The sequence below is a fragment of the Echinops telfairi genome, unplaced genomic scaffold, assembly GCF_000313985.2.
Source record: "Echinops telfairi isolate 266 unplaced genomic scaffold, ASM31398v2 ScPeMD7_22;HRSCAF=79, whole genome shotgun sequence".
NCBI lineage: Eukaryota > Metazoa > Chordata > Mammalia > Afrosoricida > Tenrecidae > Echinops > Echinops telfairi.
In genome coordinates, this window is record NW_022103919.1 from 3256735 (window position 1) to 3273650 (window position 16916).

Sequence of the window (16916 nt, forward strand, 5' to 3'; positions counted from 1 at the left end):
ATAGTCATGCAGGCGGATCTACTAAAGCCCTCTGAGTGCCCTGCCAGTGCCCGCATGAGCCCTCTGAGTGCCCTGCCAGTGCCCGCATGAGCCCTCTGAGTGCCCTGCCAGTGCCCGCGTGAGCCCTCAGAGCTCAGAGGGCAGTGCTTCTCCCTGTAGGAACTAAGGCTCCTACCAGGTCGGGGAACTCACCACGTGTGCCTGTTTCTGCCCTTCCAGACATGGTTGCTGTCCTAGGGGAGACCACAGGACGTCACACCCTCAAGGCCCTCAGGGACCAGATGAGGAGGGATCCAGAGGGTGCCCAGATCCTGCAGTAGGTGCCAGCTCTGTCTTGGAGAGGGGGTCCGTTTTCTGGGGGTCCTGATCTCTGTAGAGTCACATGGTGACAGTTGTGTTCCCCTAGGACAGCAGTTCTCAACCTGTGGATCTCGACCCCTTTGCGGGTCGAACGGCCCTTTCTCAGGGGTCGCCAGATTCATCACGGTAGCAAAATGACAGCGATGAAGTAGCAATGAAAATAATGTTATGGTTGGGGGGTCACCACCACATGAAGACCTGTATGAAAGTGTCGAGGCATTAGGAAGGTTGAGAACCCCTGCCCTAGGGAGCTTTCTTTGATACCTTGGTCAGGGGTGGCTGCACAGGCTAGGTCCTGCCCAACATTGGCAGCGCCCTTTACCTCCCGACTCTGAAGACCTGGGATTGCATGTTATGGTGGCTTGGGCCCCGTTTCAGCCACAGGTTCTGTGCCTCACAAAGTTCCCAGAGCCTCCCGCACCCCCACGCCCCGCACCTTTCCCTACCCTTTGTAAGTAAGATCATGTAAGATCACATGTCTGCTTGCCTGCCTAGACTGTCCCTGCCACTGGCCTGGCTAGTTAGAGGCGCTCTACAAAGTGTGGCCCCACGCTGCCCTTTGCTCCCCACTCCTCACAAATGTGTTCACCTTACACCTACCTACTTTTGCTGGTGCCCTTCCAACCCCCGAGGCCTGTTTTCTCCATTGCAGGGAGCGTCCCCGGATTGCACTGTCCACCCTTGACCTGGGCAAGCTCCAGAGCTTGCCTGAGGGCACCTTCGGCCGCCAGTACCTCCGTTTCCTGGATGTGAATGTGAGTGCCCGGCTTCTAGTCCTCACCAGCGAGGGTAGAGGGTGGCCTGAGAGTGACATCTCAAGGAAGGAGGAGCCCTGAGCTCCGATGCCAGGGCTGGATCGTTTTCTGTGGCCCAAGAGCAGGTGGTAGCACGGCCCTCCGGGCTCCTACCTGCTCTGACTCCTCTCACGACCCCGCCAAGTATATTCTGTCCTCGGCGGGTGTGTTTTCCTGCTTGTAGCATGGGACTCCAAGCGTTGATGCGAGCCGCTGATTTCCCACAGCCAGTACTGTCAGAGGTGGCACCGAAAGCCGGACCGTGTTCTTAACCTTCTGCACCACGTCCCCTAGTTCCAGAGGTGGCGACTTCCCTGGGGAACATCAGGTGGCATTCCTCATTCCAGGCTGGAGAATGGGGCGTGGGGCCGGGGGAGGGCTCCTGTATTGCGTTGTTACCTGTCGTGTGCCATCACCTGCGAAAGGGCCGCAGTGGTGAACGGTGCTGGCAAGAGCCCTGCTCTCTCATTTTTAAAAATCCTTTTATTGGGGGCCCGTACTGCTCTTATCACAGTCCATCCACCCCCCTTGTCAAGCACACTTGTACATTTGTTGCCACCATCGTTTTCAAAACATTTTCTTTCTACTTAAGCCCTTGGTATCAGCTCATGTTTTCCTTCCCGCCCCCACCCTCCCTCCCTAATGAACCCTTGATAATTTATGAATTATTATTATTTTCAAAAAAAAAACCAATGACTGGTGTTTCCCTTCACCCACTTTTCTGTTGTCCATCCCCTTGGGAGGGGGTTATAGGTAGATCATTGTGATTGGCTCTGCTTTTCTCCCCCCACCTTTCCCTTCCCCTCCTGGTATTGCGACTCTCATGATTGGTCCTGAGGGGTTTATCTGTCCTGGATTCCCTGTGTTTAAAGTTCTTATCTGTACCTGTGTACATCCTCTGGTCTAGCCGGATTTGTAAGGTAGAATTGGAGTCCTGATAGTGGAGGGGGAGAGGAGGAAGCATTAAAGAACTAGAGGAAAGCTGTATGTTTCATTGGTGCTATACTGCACCCTGACTGGTTTGTCTCCTCCCCGCGACTCTTCTGTAAGGGGATGTCCAGTTGTCTACAGATGGGCTTTGGGTCTCCACTCTGCACTCCCTCTCATTCACATTGATGTGATTTTTTGTTCTGGGTCTTTGATGCCTGATACCTGATCCCATCGACACCTCGTGATCACACAGGCTAGTGTGCTTCTTCCATGTGGGCTTTGTTGCTTCTCAGCTAGATGGCTGCTTGTTTATCTTCAAGCCTTTAAGACCCCAGACGCTATATCTTTGCTATATCATTTAATAGCCGGGCACCATCAGCTTTCTTCACCACATTTGCTTATGCACACATTTTGTCTTCAGCGATTGTGTCGGGAAGCTGAGCATCACGGAATGCCAGGTTATTAGAACAAAGTGTTCTTGTGTTAAGGGAGTCCTTGACTAGAGGGCCAATATCCACCTGCTACCTTAATACTTAACATATAAATATGTACATAGATCTATTTCCCTATTTATATTTATATGTAAATACATTTACATATATACATGCCTGTATTTACACCTTTATAAATATCCTATAAGTAGTTCTTTCCTCTATTTCTGTTTACTTTCCTCTTGTCGCACTATCATGTTCAGCCTTCATTCGGGTTTCAGTAATTCCTCTCAGTTACATTGCCCTTGATCAAGCCCTACCAGGCATCCTATGCCCTCCTCGCTATCGATTTTAGATCACTTGTTGTGCCCTTGTCCCTGGGTTTGTTAGCACCCACTTCCTTTCCTCTCTCCCATGTTCCCCGGAACCATCAGTTCGGTTGTTTTCTCCTCCGATTGTTTATCCCGCAATGGCCCTGCCCTTATCGAGCTTGTACTGTTAGGGAGGCAGACAGTAAAGCCGTAAAAATTAAAAAATAAAAATAAAACACGGCAGTGTAGGCAAAATATGTATAGAGTACTCGGGATGTACTGGGAGAAAGGTAAGGCTGTCTGTTCCTGTGAAGATGTAGAGTCTCGGAAACCAGAGGGACAGTCCTGTGTGGTCACGATGATTCAGAACTGACTTGATGGCCATGAGCTTGGGTTTTTGGAATGTACCCGGTTCTAGTCTCGGTGGGGAGGATCCGATGAACAGTGCCGGCTTAGATTCTTGCAGGTAGGCGCTACGAAGAAAAGAGTTGAATGTGATAGAGGAACACTTGGTGCCTTGAAGGTGCCACCACTTCTGCCAGGGCAGTCGGGGGAGGCCGTTCTGAGCAGGAGACCCAAAAGACAGTAGACGGCCAGCCTTGTGCAAAGCTGGGAAGTGCAGGGCTCTTTCTGTGCATTTCAGAACAGGGAGACAGCCGATGTAGCTTCGTAGAGGCAGCCAGGGAGCTGGAGCTGGGCAGGACACAGGCCCTGCCGGCCTCAGGAAGGAGGCGCTACTGTGCAATAAGAGCAGTTGAACGCCATCGGAGGACTTTAAGGACTCTGTTAGCAGCACAGTGGGCTACAAGTTGGGCTGCTAACCCGAAAGGTCAGCAGTTCCAACCCACCAGCTGCTCCATGGGAGAAAGATGAGGCTCTCTGAAAGCCCCGTAAAGGATGGCAGTGTCAGAAACATACGGGCCGTTCTGCCTTGTCCTCTGGGGCTGTTTTTCATCAGGGTTGACTGGATGGCGGTGAGTTTGGTTTTGCGTTGGAAGGTGCTGAGCAAGACAGGAACAGGATCTGATGTATGAAAAGCCCTGAGGTGACAAAAGGACCGCCTTCGTATCCCTGCTCCCACCCCACCGCCATCCCAGCACATACAACACCACGCCCACTGCCAGCCAGTCGGTTCCGGCTCCTCGTGACCCTCTGTGTCACAAAGTAGATCTGCTCCATGGGGTTTTCTCGACCAATCTTCACAGCAAGCAGATCGCCAGGCCTTGCTTCTGCGGCACCACTGCAGCTGCTGTTGCGTGCCGTCTGACGCATGGCGACCCTGTGTGCAACACTGGCGGTGCCATCCTCCTGATCGTTCTTGTGTGTGAGCCGTTGATAAAGCCACTCTGTCCGTCCATCACTCGCATGGAATGTCTTCTCTTTCACTCCCCACCACTTTACAAGTATGAAGCCCTTCTTCAGGGACTGGCCTCTCCTGACCACGTGTCCAAGGCTCACCATCCTGTCTCTAAAGAGCGTTCCGGCTGTCTTTCTTCTGAGACAGTGAGGCGGTGCACGGTGCTTTCTAGATTCTTCCCCAGCCCCACTCTTCACACGCACCTATTCTCTGGTCGTCCTTATCCTGCGTCCACCTTTCACATGCATCGGAAACGATGGAAATACCATGGCTGGGGTCAGTCATGGCTCAGTTCTCAAAGTAACATCCTAGCTTTTCAACACTGTAGAGTCGTCTGGTGCAGCAGATTTACCCCAGACAAGACGTCATGTGAATTCTCTTTTTTTTTAAAATTATTTTATTGGGGGCTCGTACAATTCTTATCACAGTCCATACATACATCCATTTTGTCAAGCACCTATATACATTTGTTGCCCTCATCGTTCTCAAAACATTTGCCTTCTACTTTAGCCCTTAATATCAGTTGCTCATTTCCCCCCTCCCTCCCCACTCCCCCCATGTGATCTCTTGACTGCAAGTCCTCCTCACTTTGAGCAAGCGAGGTTGTGTCATCTGCTAGGTGTTGAAGGTTGTGATACTGCGAGGTGGATTCAGACTGCCAATCTTTAAGTGAGCTCTCGCTCACCAACCATCTGTGACACTATCACATACATAGCCCATCACAGCACCTCTGCCAACTAGTCACCTAGCCCAGCCCCAGGAACCAGTCAGGCCGGAAGAGGTGAAGGCAGTGACTGACCAAAGGTTGCTCCAGAATAGGGCTGCTCTGTCTTGGCACTAATGGCATGTCGAGCCAGACACTTTTCTGTTGTAGGTGGCCATGCTCTGCCTTCTGGGACACTGAGTAGCACCCCGGCCTCTGCTCACTACATGCCAGTCGCATCGTCCATCCACCTAAGTTGTGACACTCAAAAGTACCCCCTGATGTCTGGAGGGGAGCATTGAGAGCCACTGCTGTGAGTGACATCGGGGACCCTCACCTGCTCCCCACGCTCTCCTGACCCAGTGGGTTCGGCTGGGCAATCCCGTGCTGCCTTTCATGCCATCCCTGAAGGGGTTAATAACACGCACAGTTCCTCTGGGAGACCCTGCCAGAGTGACCTGCCCAGGTGCCACTGAGGGAGGGACCACTTTCAGAGGTTCCCCCGGAGTCATTAGTCCATTTTCCTATAGAGGGGAGTAGGGAAGGGCCTGTCTCCAGGGCCACCATGGGCACCTGCACCCTTGAGCCTACTTGTGGGTAACAACCTTCGTGATTACGACACTTGAATGTACAGGGCCACCTTTGTCCCAATTCAAGGTGAGGCTGCCATCAGAGGAGGAAGTGTCATCCTTGCGTATCTGATTGTTCCACTAGCCCAAGTTGGACTTCCTGCCTCTTCCTAACTTGATGTCCCCGAGCAAACCCTTGACCTCCCTGAGCTGCAGTCTTCCTGTGAAGCGAGGCGGCCTGCATCCATCCTTCAGGCCTCAGGGCACCAGCCTGCTGAGCAATACTGCAAGGTCAGCTTCCTGACTTTGCACTTCAGAAATCTGTTTCCAGTCCTGCCTCGGCTGCGTTCTTACCTGCGTGATCTTGGACAGGCTACTTTATCTTGCTGAGCCTGGTGTTTTCCTTACCGGTATCTGAGGCTAGTAAAATTGTTGCAAAGATGAAATGATAATATATGTAAAGCACCTCTGACAGTATTAGTACATTGCAGGTACTTGATAACTACAGTTATTAAGTAAGGGGGGGACGGACAAACCCACTGTCTTTGAGCTAATTCCAACTCAGATGTCCTATCGGGTTGCTGAGTCAGCACCAACTGGGTAGCAGTGAGTTTGTTTTTTTTTTACTTGTTTAAACTCTTTTACATCTCAAAAGAGATTGGATTAAGGCACACACTGTTGCTAATACTGTATCATTAACATAACAAAGAGAGACTACAGCTATGGAAGTTGATATTTGCATACCTGTTTAGGGGACTGGAGCCCTGGTGGCCTTAGGCTGCTAATCACAAGGTCAGCAATTCAAAACCCCCAGCCACACCCCATGAGAGAGGAGGCCCTCCCGCAGGAGATTCATGGTCTCAGATATCCGCAGGGACAGTTTTACCCTGTCCTGTAGGGTTGCTATGAGTTGACAACGACTTGCGGGGTTTTGGGGTGAGCATTTTGGGGACACAGTTTGATCCTTAACTAGTTGCTTTCAGCATTACACAGCAAGGAGGGGAAATGAGAATTTCCTGAGCCCTGACCCAGCAGGCCTAACCCGAATGGAGAGGTCAGCTCTGGGCCTCTGGACAGACGGAGGCCGTGCCAAGAGAACAGGAAGACCAGGCTGAGCCCGTGTTGGATGGGCTGCTGAGGACCCCCAGAGGCAGTGGGTGGGGAAGGGAGGACAGTTGACAGCCCTCCCGGGATAAGCACTGTCCCTTCGTCATCCAGGCATGGAAGGGGAGCCGCTGCCAGGCAGGGGAGGCAGAGCAGTGAGCAAAGCGGGCCGCCCTGCCGCTAGCAGCACCCACAGAAACAGAGCCTGACTCACGGGGATTGAAGACTTTCCATTAGCCACACTCATACAAGCAAAGAAAACAAATGGAATTCATTTTAATACATTTGATTTTACCCAACGGATCTAAAATATCATCTTAACATACAGTACGGGGTGGAGGTGGGGGGGGGAGTGTGAGGGGTCATGTTGTTTTCCTCCTAAGTCTTAGAGACCTGCTGTGTGTTTTGCACACAGCGCCCAGGTCACTTGAGACCCTGCAGGGGCCGGGGCAGGCAGGCTCTGTAGTAGACTGCAAGTACGGTCATCACCATGCGCATCGCATGCGCATGCCATCAGGATCCCCTTGAGGGCCACCACGTGGATGGAACAAGGTCCTGGAGCAGAGAGCCCCCCCATCGGTGTGAAAGTCAGCCAAGGCTGGGGCAGGGGCACCTCTGCTCCGTCCTGAGGGTGGAGTTGTCAAGGTGAAGGTGGCAGGGCTAAGAGAGAAGATTCCAGGCTGGGAGCAGCTGTGCTAAGAACCAGATTTAGGGCTGCTTCCCATGGGCTCCAACTATGGGTGGGCTGAACCAGCCGAGGGGAGTGCCAGGCCCACCCTGTGTGCGGGTGTGAAGGGGAACAGAGCCCAGGGACCCTTGGGGTGGGTATGAGCTCGGTGGGGCTGGTGGAGTCAGAGGAGGCTGGGACGTCGGGGAGCTGTGAGGAAGGCGCTAGTGGAGGCTCATGGTTTTCAGAGGGTCTCTCCAGACACCCGAGCACCCACCCGCTTCGTGGACGATGAGGAGCTGGCCTACGTGATCCAGCGGTACCGGGAAGTGCATGACATGCTGCACACTCTCCTGGGGATGCCCACCAACATCCTGGGTGAGTGCCACCCTGCCAGCTGCCTTGAGGGGTGGGGCCCTTCCTCTGGCCCGTCATCCTGGGTCAGACTCACCTCTCTGTGTCACCTACCAGTTGTCTGACTCGGGGCCCCACAACCTGCTTCACCCTAACTTCTGGGCAATGTGTGTGACACCCCCATCTCTAACCTCATTGCCTCCCAGGGCTCCTTCACTGATTTCACAGCTCTGACCCCCATCAGGACCTCTGTCTCTGTCCTTAGCCCCTTCTCAGCCTGACTTCCGGGGGCCTCAGTACCCTGACTGTGCATCCTTCCCAGCCTTGTTTCCATCTCTTTCTTGTCCCCCCACCCCCCGCTCTCCCACCTTAAGTTGAGACCCCCAGGGCCCAGCACAGGCCAGGACTGGACTTGGTTGACCCAGGTTAGTGATCAGATGGAGCAGGTGCCTGCCTCTCCTGGCCCCTGCTCACCGCCTGCCACGGGAATGCTAGTGCCAGCCCTGCACTGACCCCCTCCTGCCCGTCCCTCAGGGGAGATCGTGGTGAAGTGGTTTGAAGCTGTGCAGACCGGCCTGCCCATGTGCCTCCTGGGTGCGCTCTTCGGACCACTCCGACTCAGTGCCCAGTAAGTTCTCCAGGGGCTGACTAAAGAGGCCAGGCAGGGGCAAGAGCACCCTGCTGGGCGGCCAGGAGGCAAGGGTGGAAAGAGTGGGGCACCAGAGGGTGGGGGGGTAAAACTGTGGTTCCCAGGGGCACCAAGGGGTGGGGACTCCGGGGCAATGAGAAAGCCTGAACAGAGAGCCGAGGGATGGGGATGAGCAGAGAGGATGGGAAGGCAAGGGAGTGTCTGCCTGGCGTGAGGTAGCCCTGGCACGCTCAGGATGGGGTAAGAAGTGCCCCACTCCCTGGGACCTCGTGCGGTTTTCCTCTGCTGCCTGACAGGAGCCTGCAAGTGCTGGTGTCTGAGCTGATCCCGTGGGCAGTGCAGAATGGATGCCGAGCCCCGTGCCTGCTCAACGTGTACTACGAGCGGCGCTGGGAGCAGCCTCTGCTGGCCCTGCGGGAAGAGCTGGGCATCACCCCGCCTCCCGTGGAGCTCTGAGGCCTGGACTGAGCGGCCGGCCTCTGTCCCCGGAGGCAGAGGCTCCCCTTCTACTACTACCTTTGCTCACTTTCTGTGAAGACTGACCCTTGGACATCACTTGTCATAATTTGACATAATCACCGCCGAGTGGCCTTGTGTGCCAACTCAGGATAAAGCAGATGTTGCTTCCCGGGAGTGGGGCTCCCAGGACGCCAGGGAAAGCCGTACAGGGATGTGTTGTCCAGGCCGGAGGTGGGATACTCCAGGTCTACAACCCAGGACTCCGTCTAGGCCCATCGCCATCAGAATTGTCTGGGGGTGAGGCTGGAGTCTTGCCAAGTGAGGAAGGGTGAGAGAGAGGGGTTGTGGGTCTCTTCTCTGTGAATAAAGGCTTCCTGCTGGTCAAAAGTCTGCTCCTTCCTTTTCCCTCGGGTTTGCCGAGGCCAGCCCCGCCTTGGATTCCCCAAGCTTTGACCCTGCCCCTCCTTGTCTCAACTTCCCTATACTGGAGCTAAGACCAAGAGGGCAGGGATCTTCCCCCATTCCTCTCGCACACAGTAGGGGCTTGGTTTGTCAGAGTCCCCCACCTGCAGGCCCACAGCACTCAGAACACAAGCTGCTAGTAGCCTCATTCCACCCTGAAGACCTGGTCTCAGCCTCAGGGCATGGCCTGGAGCATCATCTCAGGAGAGGCAGCCACTGCTCTGAAAGCAGGCCCAGCGGGCTCTGTCCGTGAGCAGCTCTGCAGCCAGCAGTGGTCACCTCACCCTCGGAGCCTCTCTGTGTTCTCTTCTGTGAATTGGGAGAAGTACACTCACGTGCTGCACGACAGTGCCCCAACCCTTGTTATAGTAAAACTCCACGATAACAAACCATGCTCCTGAGCAAGGGAGTCAAACCACAGCCAGCGGAGTGTTTTCTTAGAGATGCTGTGGTGTACCAGAAGCATTCCTGGAGCAGCGAGCTACCCCGATTACTGACCAAACCGTCGGCCTGCTGCAGATGCAGACTGTACCTAACGGTTCCTGCTTACAGACAGCCGACTGAGGAACGGACTGCCTGTCCACAGTGTGCTGTTCCTACGGCCCCCACATCACCCCACCGTCCTATGTCACAGGCTGTGGCTTGGAGCCCTGGTGATGTAGTGGGTGATGACCTATTGGCCTGCTAACTGCAAGCTCGGCTGTTCGACTCCCCAGCAGCTCTCTGGGAGGAAGAGGAGGCTCTCTGTGCCTGTACAGAGTTAACAGCCTAGGACACCCACAAGGCCAGTTCTACTCCGTCCAGTCGGGTTGCTGGGCGCCAGCATGGACCCTCTGGCAGTGAGGGTTTTGTTTTAGGTTTGCCGTGATGTGGGAACCCTGGTGGCGCCGCAGTGGTTGTGCATTTGGGCTGCTGTCTGCAAGGTCAGTAGTTTGTAACCACCAGCTACCACGAGGGAGAAAGATGGGGCTTTCTACTCCCATGAACAATTACCATCTTAGAAATTTGCAGAGCCAGTTCCATCCTGTCCTACAGGGTCACTAAGAGTTGGCATTGACTCAATGGTCATGAGCTTGGGGTTTTTTGTTTGTTTTTCTTAAGCACTGCATGTCTAAGAGGGGGCTTCAAAAACTTCCTAGGAAAGAATGAAAAGATCACGAAATTTTACCATGAATTCTACAAAGCCTCATCCTAGGCCTGGCTTATCATGGCCACTGTCAGGTTCAGTAAAATTGAGTGTGTGTGTCTTAGCACATGGTAGACTCTTAGGAAACGGGAACTGTTTTGTCAAGAAGGCCCTGGCAGCCTCTGCAGTCACATGTTCCAAGTAAAGCCAGGAGCATCTAGTTGTGGAACTGAAGATTCATGGGGTCAGCCCCTCCTGGAGGCCAGGGGCCAAGCCGCTTCAGTCCCTGTGGAGATTCAACTCCAAGTGAATCCAAATGTCAGTTCCTGAGTAGTCTAGAAACCAGTGCTGATGCTGGCTCCCCAATACCTTGCGGATGAGGCTGTGTCAGTGGAAAGGAGCCTACTGTGAGATCATCAGAAGCCAGGCCCATCCCATAAAAGATAGAACCCAGCCCCTGCCCTCAAACTCTCTCCCCGCGGGATAAACTCCCCAGACCAGCCCTTGAAGACCTTTCCAATTGCTTTTCCCATCCCATAATCCCCCACACACACCTACCATAACATGCAAGCCCACTTCAATCATAACTGTCTTCTGAGCACTTACCATATGCAGGTGCCAGGGGTTCAGCAGTGATGAACTCAGCTCAGAGCTGGGCAGTAGTACAGGCTGAGGGTCCTTGTGCTGAGCACGTGACACGCGTTATTTTCCTAAGCAGCCCTAGGAGCAAGGGACCGTGATGACTGACCATCTCCCTGCTCTACAAGTGACCTTGAAAAGCCATGGGGAGAGGAGATGGACTCAGAGCTGCATAACGGGAACCAGGAGTGTGGCCTAGTTCCGCCTAACTGAAAAGCAATGCATTTAGAGAATCGCAGTAACGATCGATCGGTGAGCTCTGTAAACAGCTTGGAAGCAGTCTTCTCGGGGGTTCCTCGCTCTGCCTGCTCCCCAGGCCTGGCCCAGTGCCTAGCACTACCTTGGTCTACCTAGTCTCCACCACCCTCCCCCATGGTCTTTCTTGCCCAGTTTGCATATGGCTTTGGCAATCGACGTAAATAAATGCACTTACTCCCACGGGTCCTAGTGGGGTTAAAGTCAGAACTTCCCATTCATTTTTCTTCAGAGGACTTCAAAAAGTTCATGGAAAAATCAAATGAAAATGGAATGTTCCCATGAGCTTTCGGGAAGCCTGCGGATGCAATCAGCAATCATCACCAGGTCTAGACCTACATCGGGACTCATGAGGTCAACCAGGCTGTAAGCATCAATCATGAGTAAGGCGCCCCTGAAAGTGACATTCCGGTGCCGAAGAAACGCGTGACGAACCCAGAGATGCAAATCAAACAACGGCGGCATGATTGAACCCAAGAATGATATATGTTTTAATTCCAACTAATAATAGATGTAAAAACAACAAGCATGATCTCACTACCGCCTTGTCATTTGCTCACCCTTTGGGCGCCTGTTAAAGTTGTTTCTGGTGTTAACCCTTCCTGCTTCATTTGTTATTGAGGTTTTTCTGTTTCATGAGTCATTGTTACTGTCTGGCATGGTTTTCTGTATATGAAATCCAGGGTCGGCACCTCTATCGAGACAGTGACTGGATGAACCATGACCTAGGGGCATGGCGGGGGAGGTTGGGGGGAAATGGGGAGCTAACGACAGTGAGCATGAGAAAGAAGAAACTGCTCTGAAACTGTGATGATGATGGCCCGACTCTTCTGAAGATGCTTGAATGATTACGTTATGACATGCGAATCAAATGCCAATAAAACGGTTTTTGAAAACCAACGAGAGAGAGGCTGCTGGAGCTGCCTGTGTGCTCGTTTGGTGCGGACCGGGCACCTCACTCGTGAAGTGGCAGCTGAGGGCACTTGGGCGCTCACCATGGCCGCCAGACACCCAAGGAAGGAGTCAAGACTGAAGGCGGCAGGGCAGGATGGTTCTGTGGTGCAGGTTAAGATCAAGAGTAAACTAATGAAAGCCCATTGGGAATGACAGGGTTGTCAATGAGGCAGATCAGATTCCGATGTGACGACAGCCAATCAATGAAACACACCGCACCATTGGACGGTGGAGGATGAATGAAGATGCAATGGGTGTGTTCCAGCAGCAGACCGGAGGCGTCTTCTAAGAGGGAGCCTGCCCCTTTCCTCCAGAACTCTCTTCCTACCGACCGAGAGTCTGTTCTCAATTAGGAAACCACTGTTGGCTTCCACCACCTCCTGACGATGACCGTACAGTCTCCTCTATTCTTCTATTTCCCCGCCCCCACTCCTTTACTGTACATCACGTAACTGGTGCGTGTGCACAAGCATGCATTTGCCCCTTTATTTATTATTACCATTTTTACTAAATGGCTAATGGTATGTTTTGATCGCTATCCAGTGGAGACGGGAGGGGGAAGATACTGGTTCTGTGAAAACACCCTCTCCTTCATCAGCGGCCTGCTCGTTCAGCTCCTCTCTTTAGACTCCAGTAAGTTATTTTGCTCTCGCTGTTTAACAAAAACAAAAAAGCAACATAAAAAAATCCTTGCCATCCAGCTGAGAAGCATTAAAGTCCACATGGAAGAAGCACACCAGCCTGTCTGACCATGAGGTGCAGAAGGGACCAGGTATCAGACATCAAAGAACTAAAAATCCTATCAGTGGGTGCCCACCTTCCTGATATGATCACTGAAGACAAACGTGTGCATAAGCAAATGCGATGAAGAAAGCTGATGGTGCCCGGCTATCAAAAGATATCGCATCTGGGGTCTTAAAGGCTTGAAGATAAACAAGCGGCCAACTGGCTCAGAAGCAACAAAGTTCACATGGAAGAAGCACACTAGCCCGTGTGACCACGAGCTGTTGACGGGATCAGGCATCAAGCATCAAAGAACAAAAAATCATATCATTGTAAAGGTGGGTGAATGCAGAGTGGAGACTCAAAGCCCATTGGTAGGCAACTGGGGAGGATGGACCAATCAGGGTGCAGGGTAGCAACGATGAAACATATAACTTTCCTCTAGTTCTTGAATGCTTCCTCCCCCCCAACTATCATGATCCTAATTCTACCTTACAAATATGGCTAGACCAGAGGATGTACATTGGTACAGATAGCAGCTGGAAACACAGGGAATCCAGGACAGATGACCCCTTCAGGACCAGTGGTGAGAGGGGTGAGGCCTGGAGGGTGGAGGGAATATGGGGTGGAAAGGGGGAACCAATTACAAGAATCTACGTATAGCCTCTTCCCTGGGGGATGGACAGCAGAGAAGAGGGTGGGGGGAGATGTCGGACAGTGTAACTTATGACAAAACAATAATGATTTGTGAATTATGGAGGGTTCATGAGGGAGGGGGGAAATGGGCAGCTGATATTAAGGGCTAAAGTAGAAGGCAAATGTTTTGAGAATGATGAGGGCAGCAAATGTACATATGTGCTTGACACAATGGATGTATGTATGGATTGTGATGAGAATTGTATGAGCCCCCAATAAAATAATTTTTTAAAAAAATAAATAAAATGTATAGCAACCGAAAAAAAATCCTTGCATACCTTGTTCGATTCGAGAACTTTAATGTTTTTCATTTATCATTGTTAAACAAAGGACAATTTTATAACTTTTGTATGTAGCTGTTACACGTAGGACAATCTGTCTTTAAGTAGGGGTAAATTACTCTGCAATAAATGAAGCCTGGATAGTTTTCCCTTCAAGTCAGGCATCTTGTTGTTTAAATAAGCTTCTTGTTTAAAATGAAAATAAAAAACGAGAAACCACTTTACAATGACAAAGACAGCCCAATTCAAAAACACAAAAACCAGCAAATGCTGGAGAGAGTGCAGAGGGATTGGCACTTTCCTCGGCTGCTGGTGGAGCTGTCAGTGAGAACCACCTTTGTGGGAAGCAATATGGCACCAGCTCCAGTGATTGGGAAGAGCAGTCCTATGTGATCCAGAATACTTGCTGGGTGTATGTCCGATGGCAGTGAGAGCCATACACGTACAGACATGCGCTCCCGGTCCATCCCAGCACCGCTCACAACAGCAAGAAGCTGGCCATAGCCCCAAAGTCTATTCGTGTAGAAGAGCAGCTAAAGAAACTTTGGTGTACACACTGGAACACTGTGCATTGTTAAAAACAATGATGAAACCGCAAAGCACCTCACAACAGGAGGGGCCTGGAGATTATGCTGAGTGAAGTCAGTCAATTACAGAAGAGATATCTTGAGAGAGCACTCCGACATGGACAAACACCAAGAAAGACAAAGATTAGCATTCTAAAGAGAACAGGCTTTGAAAGTGAACTAATGAACTAGAAGGTTGAATGCAGACCTGGAGTCAAAGAGATTGGAAGTCCATATGAATGAAAGAGATCTTGGGTGGGTAGGAGGAGGAGGGGGAATAAGATAAGGGGTGGGGAAAGTGGAGAGATTTAAATAATTTAACAGTCAGTTCACTACCCTAATGATCATTTTAAAAAAGATAAACCAAAAAAAATTTTTTTTAAAAAGATATACCAAAAATACATATAAACCAAAATGTAGTTTATTATTTAAATATGTAATAAGAACAATAAAAGAGATGCACAAATTACATTGTTATAAAAAATAATTTCAAAATACTAGTAAAGAAATGTTACATCATACCTGACAAAAACAACCCAAACAATAAAACTGTTATTTATGATATTTTCATATTGCCTCATCCTCACAATATTCTTCACTTTTATCTGGGTAGCATCATCATCATCGGCTGCGTGATTTCTCCTTAACCGTCTTTTCGCTGTAGGGGTAGGAGCCCATTCCTTTAGAGGTAGACCAGTTAGACAGTAGTCATTGTGTTTCATCTGTTAGAAACAGGTGACTTCTCTTCTTTGAACATATTATGTTCATCTTTGGAAAAAACGCTTTCCACTTCTGCTAACTTTTTTTCCCACTTCTGCTAACTTACAATTGTTCTGACAATATTTTTAGCTCTTCGAACACTTTCAGGAAGTGCATCATTCACTCATAATCTCCCATGAGAATTTGGGGCATAATACAAAGCTGAAATCAATGCTGTAGCAGCGTGTCACCCTCTCTGGTTGTTTGGTATTGTTCCCCTATATGTTATATGTTTGTTTATTGAAACAATAAATATAAAGGAATAAAAATGTTGTATTTCCTCAAAAGTAAACAAGATTTATGGGATGAATAAATATTACAAGCATAGTTCTAATTTTTTATACCTATGGACAGAATAAACATTACTTAAAAAAAAAGAAGAAACATTACTATGGACACTTAGCATCGATGACCGTTAACAGAGCAAGGAATGTAAATTTATGATTTCCACATTGGGTAGCTGCCCACCTTGGAGAGAATCCTGATTATAAAAGTCCTGTTAACAACTGGTTTGCCAAACTCAACCCCCAAAAAATGATCAGTTATGCCTACCAGGTTGAATTCTCTCACTGGGTGAGTAAGGGTGTGTATGTAGATGAATGGTTTGAACGGTCGAATTCAGAGTTAATACTCTGAAATGTAAGTCACCCACCCAATCAATAATAATAATAAAAGAATACACAAGAATACATGGAGGGCCACTTGGAATCTTCACCACAAATCACCACTCCAAACCTCTAAACATCTTTATGCCTGTTTATATGTATGTCTCCGTGTTTCCATGTCACAGGAACTTGAGTTGAGAAGTTGCACCCAAGTCTGCGGAATGTCCAGATCCATGGTCCACGGTCATAACCACTGCACCCTACGGCCTCCTGCAGGTGACATCCACGGAGTAGAAAGTGGTGCCTTCATTTACCCGGGTCCTCTGTGCTGAAAAATAAATAGACCCAGATTCACAACAGTCCACGATTTCATCTTTGAGCCTCATGAACAGACCTTGAAATTACCTCCCTGCCCCTTATAAAGACTTCTGAGGGACAGCCAGCCAAAAGACTGGACCGCTCTGAAGACAGTCCCAAGATGGTGCAAGTGGCTCAGGTGCTCAGAGAGGCTGGAGGTCAGAAGAAGGTGGGAGATCTACTTCCAGAAGACCAGCCACCGAAAACCCCATGGAGCCCCGTTCCACTCTGACCCACATGAAGTTGCCATGAGCTTGATTTCCATGATTAATTTGTTTTTCTGGCAAAGAAAATGTAGTACATGTTCACCATCAAACTTAAGATCTTGGCCTCTCCTTCTTGCCTTTCTGTAAGGCCAAGCGAGCGTTCAATTATTAATTTACAGATAAATGGCAAATGTGCAATGTCCAGCTTTTGTGCCGATCAGAGAATCAAGTACTGTAATCAGAGGTCGGAGCCCTACAGGGCTGGGCTAAGTGTCTGGGGCTAAGGCAAATGACAGGGCGCACAAGGCCTGCATCAGGTGAGAGCTCACTGATTTGCTGCCGGGCACGACCAGCGCCCTTTGTACCACTCAAACCTCTGCCAACTGTGTGAGGCTGCTGACAAGATAATGGGCATGGTCCAGGATTCTTGCCCTGCAGCCGCGGCGCCAAGGTGCTGTCCAGGAAGCGGAGCACGCTCGGAGTTGCTGAACCCCAATACTCCAGAAGTCATCAGACTCAGGTCAGGAGGCCAGGCGGGTCTCTCAACCCTCCCCCCTCTACCCCCTTTTCGGAGGCCTTTAACATGTCCGATTGACGTT

At 50.6% G+C, this 16916-nt stretch overlaps 2 protein-coding genes across 2 annotated transcripts in view; both read left to right on the forward strand.

The window, feature by feature from the left end:
• Positions 1 to 9075, forward strand: part of COQ4 (coenzyme Q4) — a 10692-nt gene extending 1617 nt beyond the window's left edge. Inside the window, exons 3-7 of the mRNA XM_045288513.1 lie at positions 220 to 316; positions 1013 to 1115; positions 7475 to 7604; positions 8115 to 8208; positions 8526 to 9075. Coding sequence (XP_045144448.1) covers positions 220 to 316; positions 1013 to 1115; positions 7475 to 7604; positions 8115 to 8208; positions 8526 to 8685 — 584 coding nt within the window. The 3' untranslated portion in view covers positions 8686 to 9075. The remainder of the gene's footprint in view (positions 1 to 219; positions 317 to 1012; positions 1116 to 7474; positions 7605 to 8114; positions 8209 to 8525) is intronic.
• A 7660-nt stretch (positions 9076 to 16735) lies between these two features.
• The window catches only part of SLC27A4 (solute carrier family 27 member 4), a 16696-nt gene continuing 16515 nt past the window's right edge, over positions 16736 to 16916 (forward strand). The window contains exon 1 of the mRNA XM_004713277.3: positions 16736 to 16837. The gene's annotated coding sequence lies outside the window, so the exon portion shown is untranslated. The remainder of the gene's footprint in view (positions 16838 to 16916) is intronic.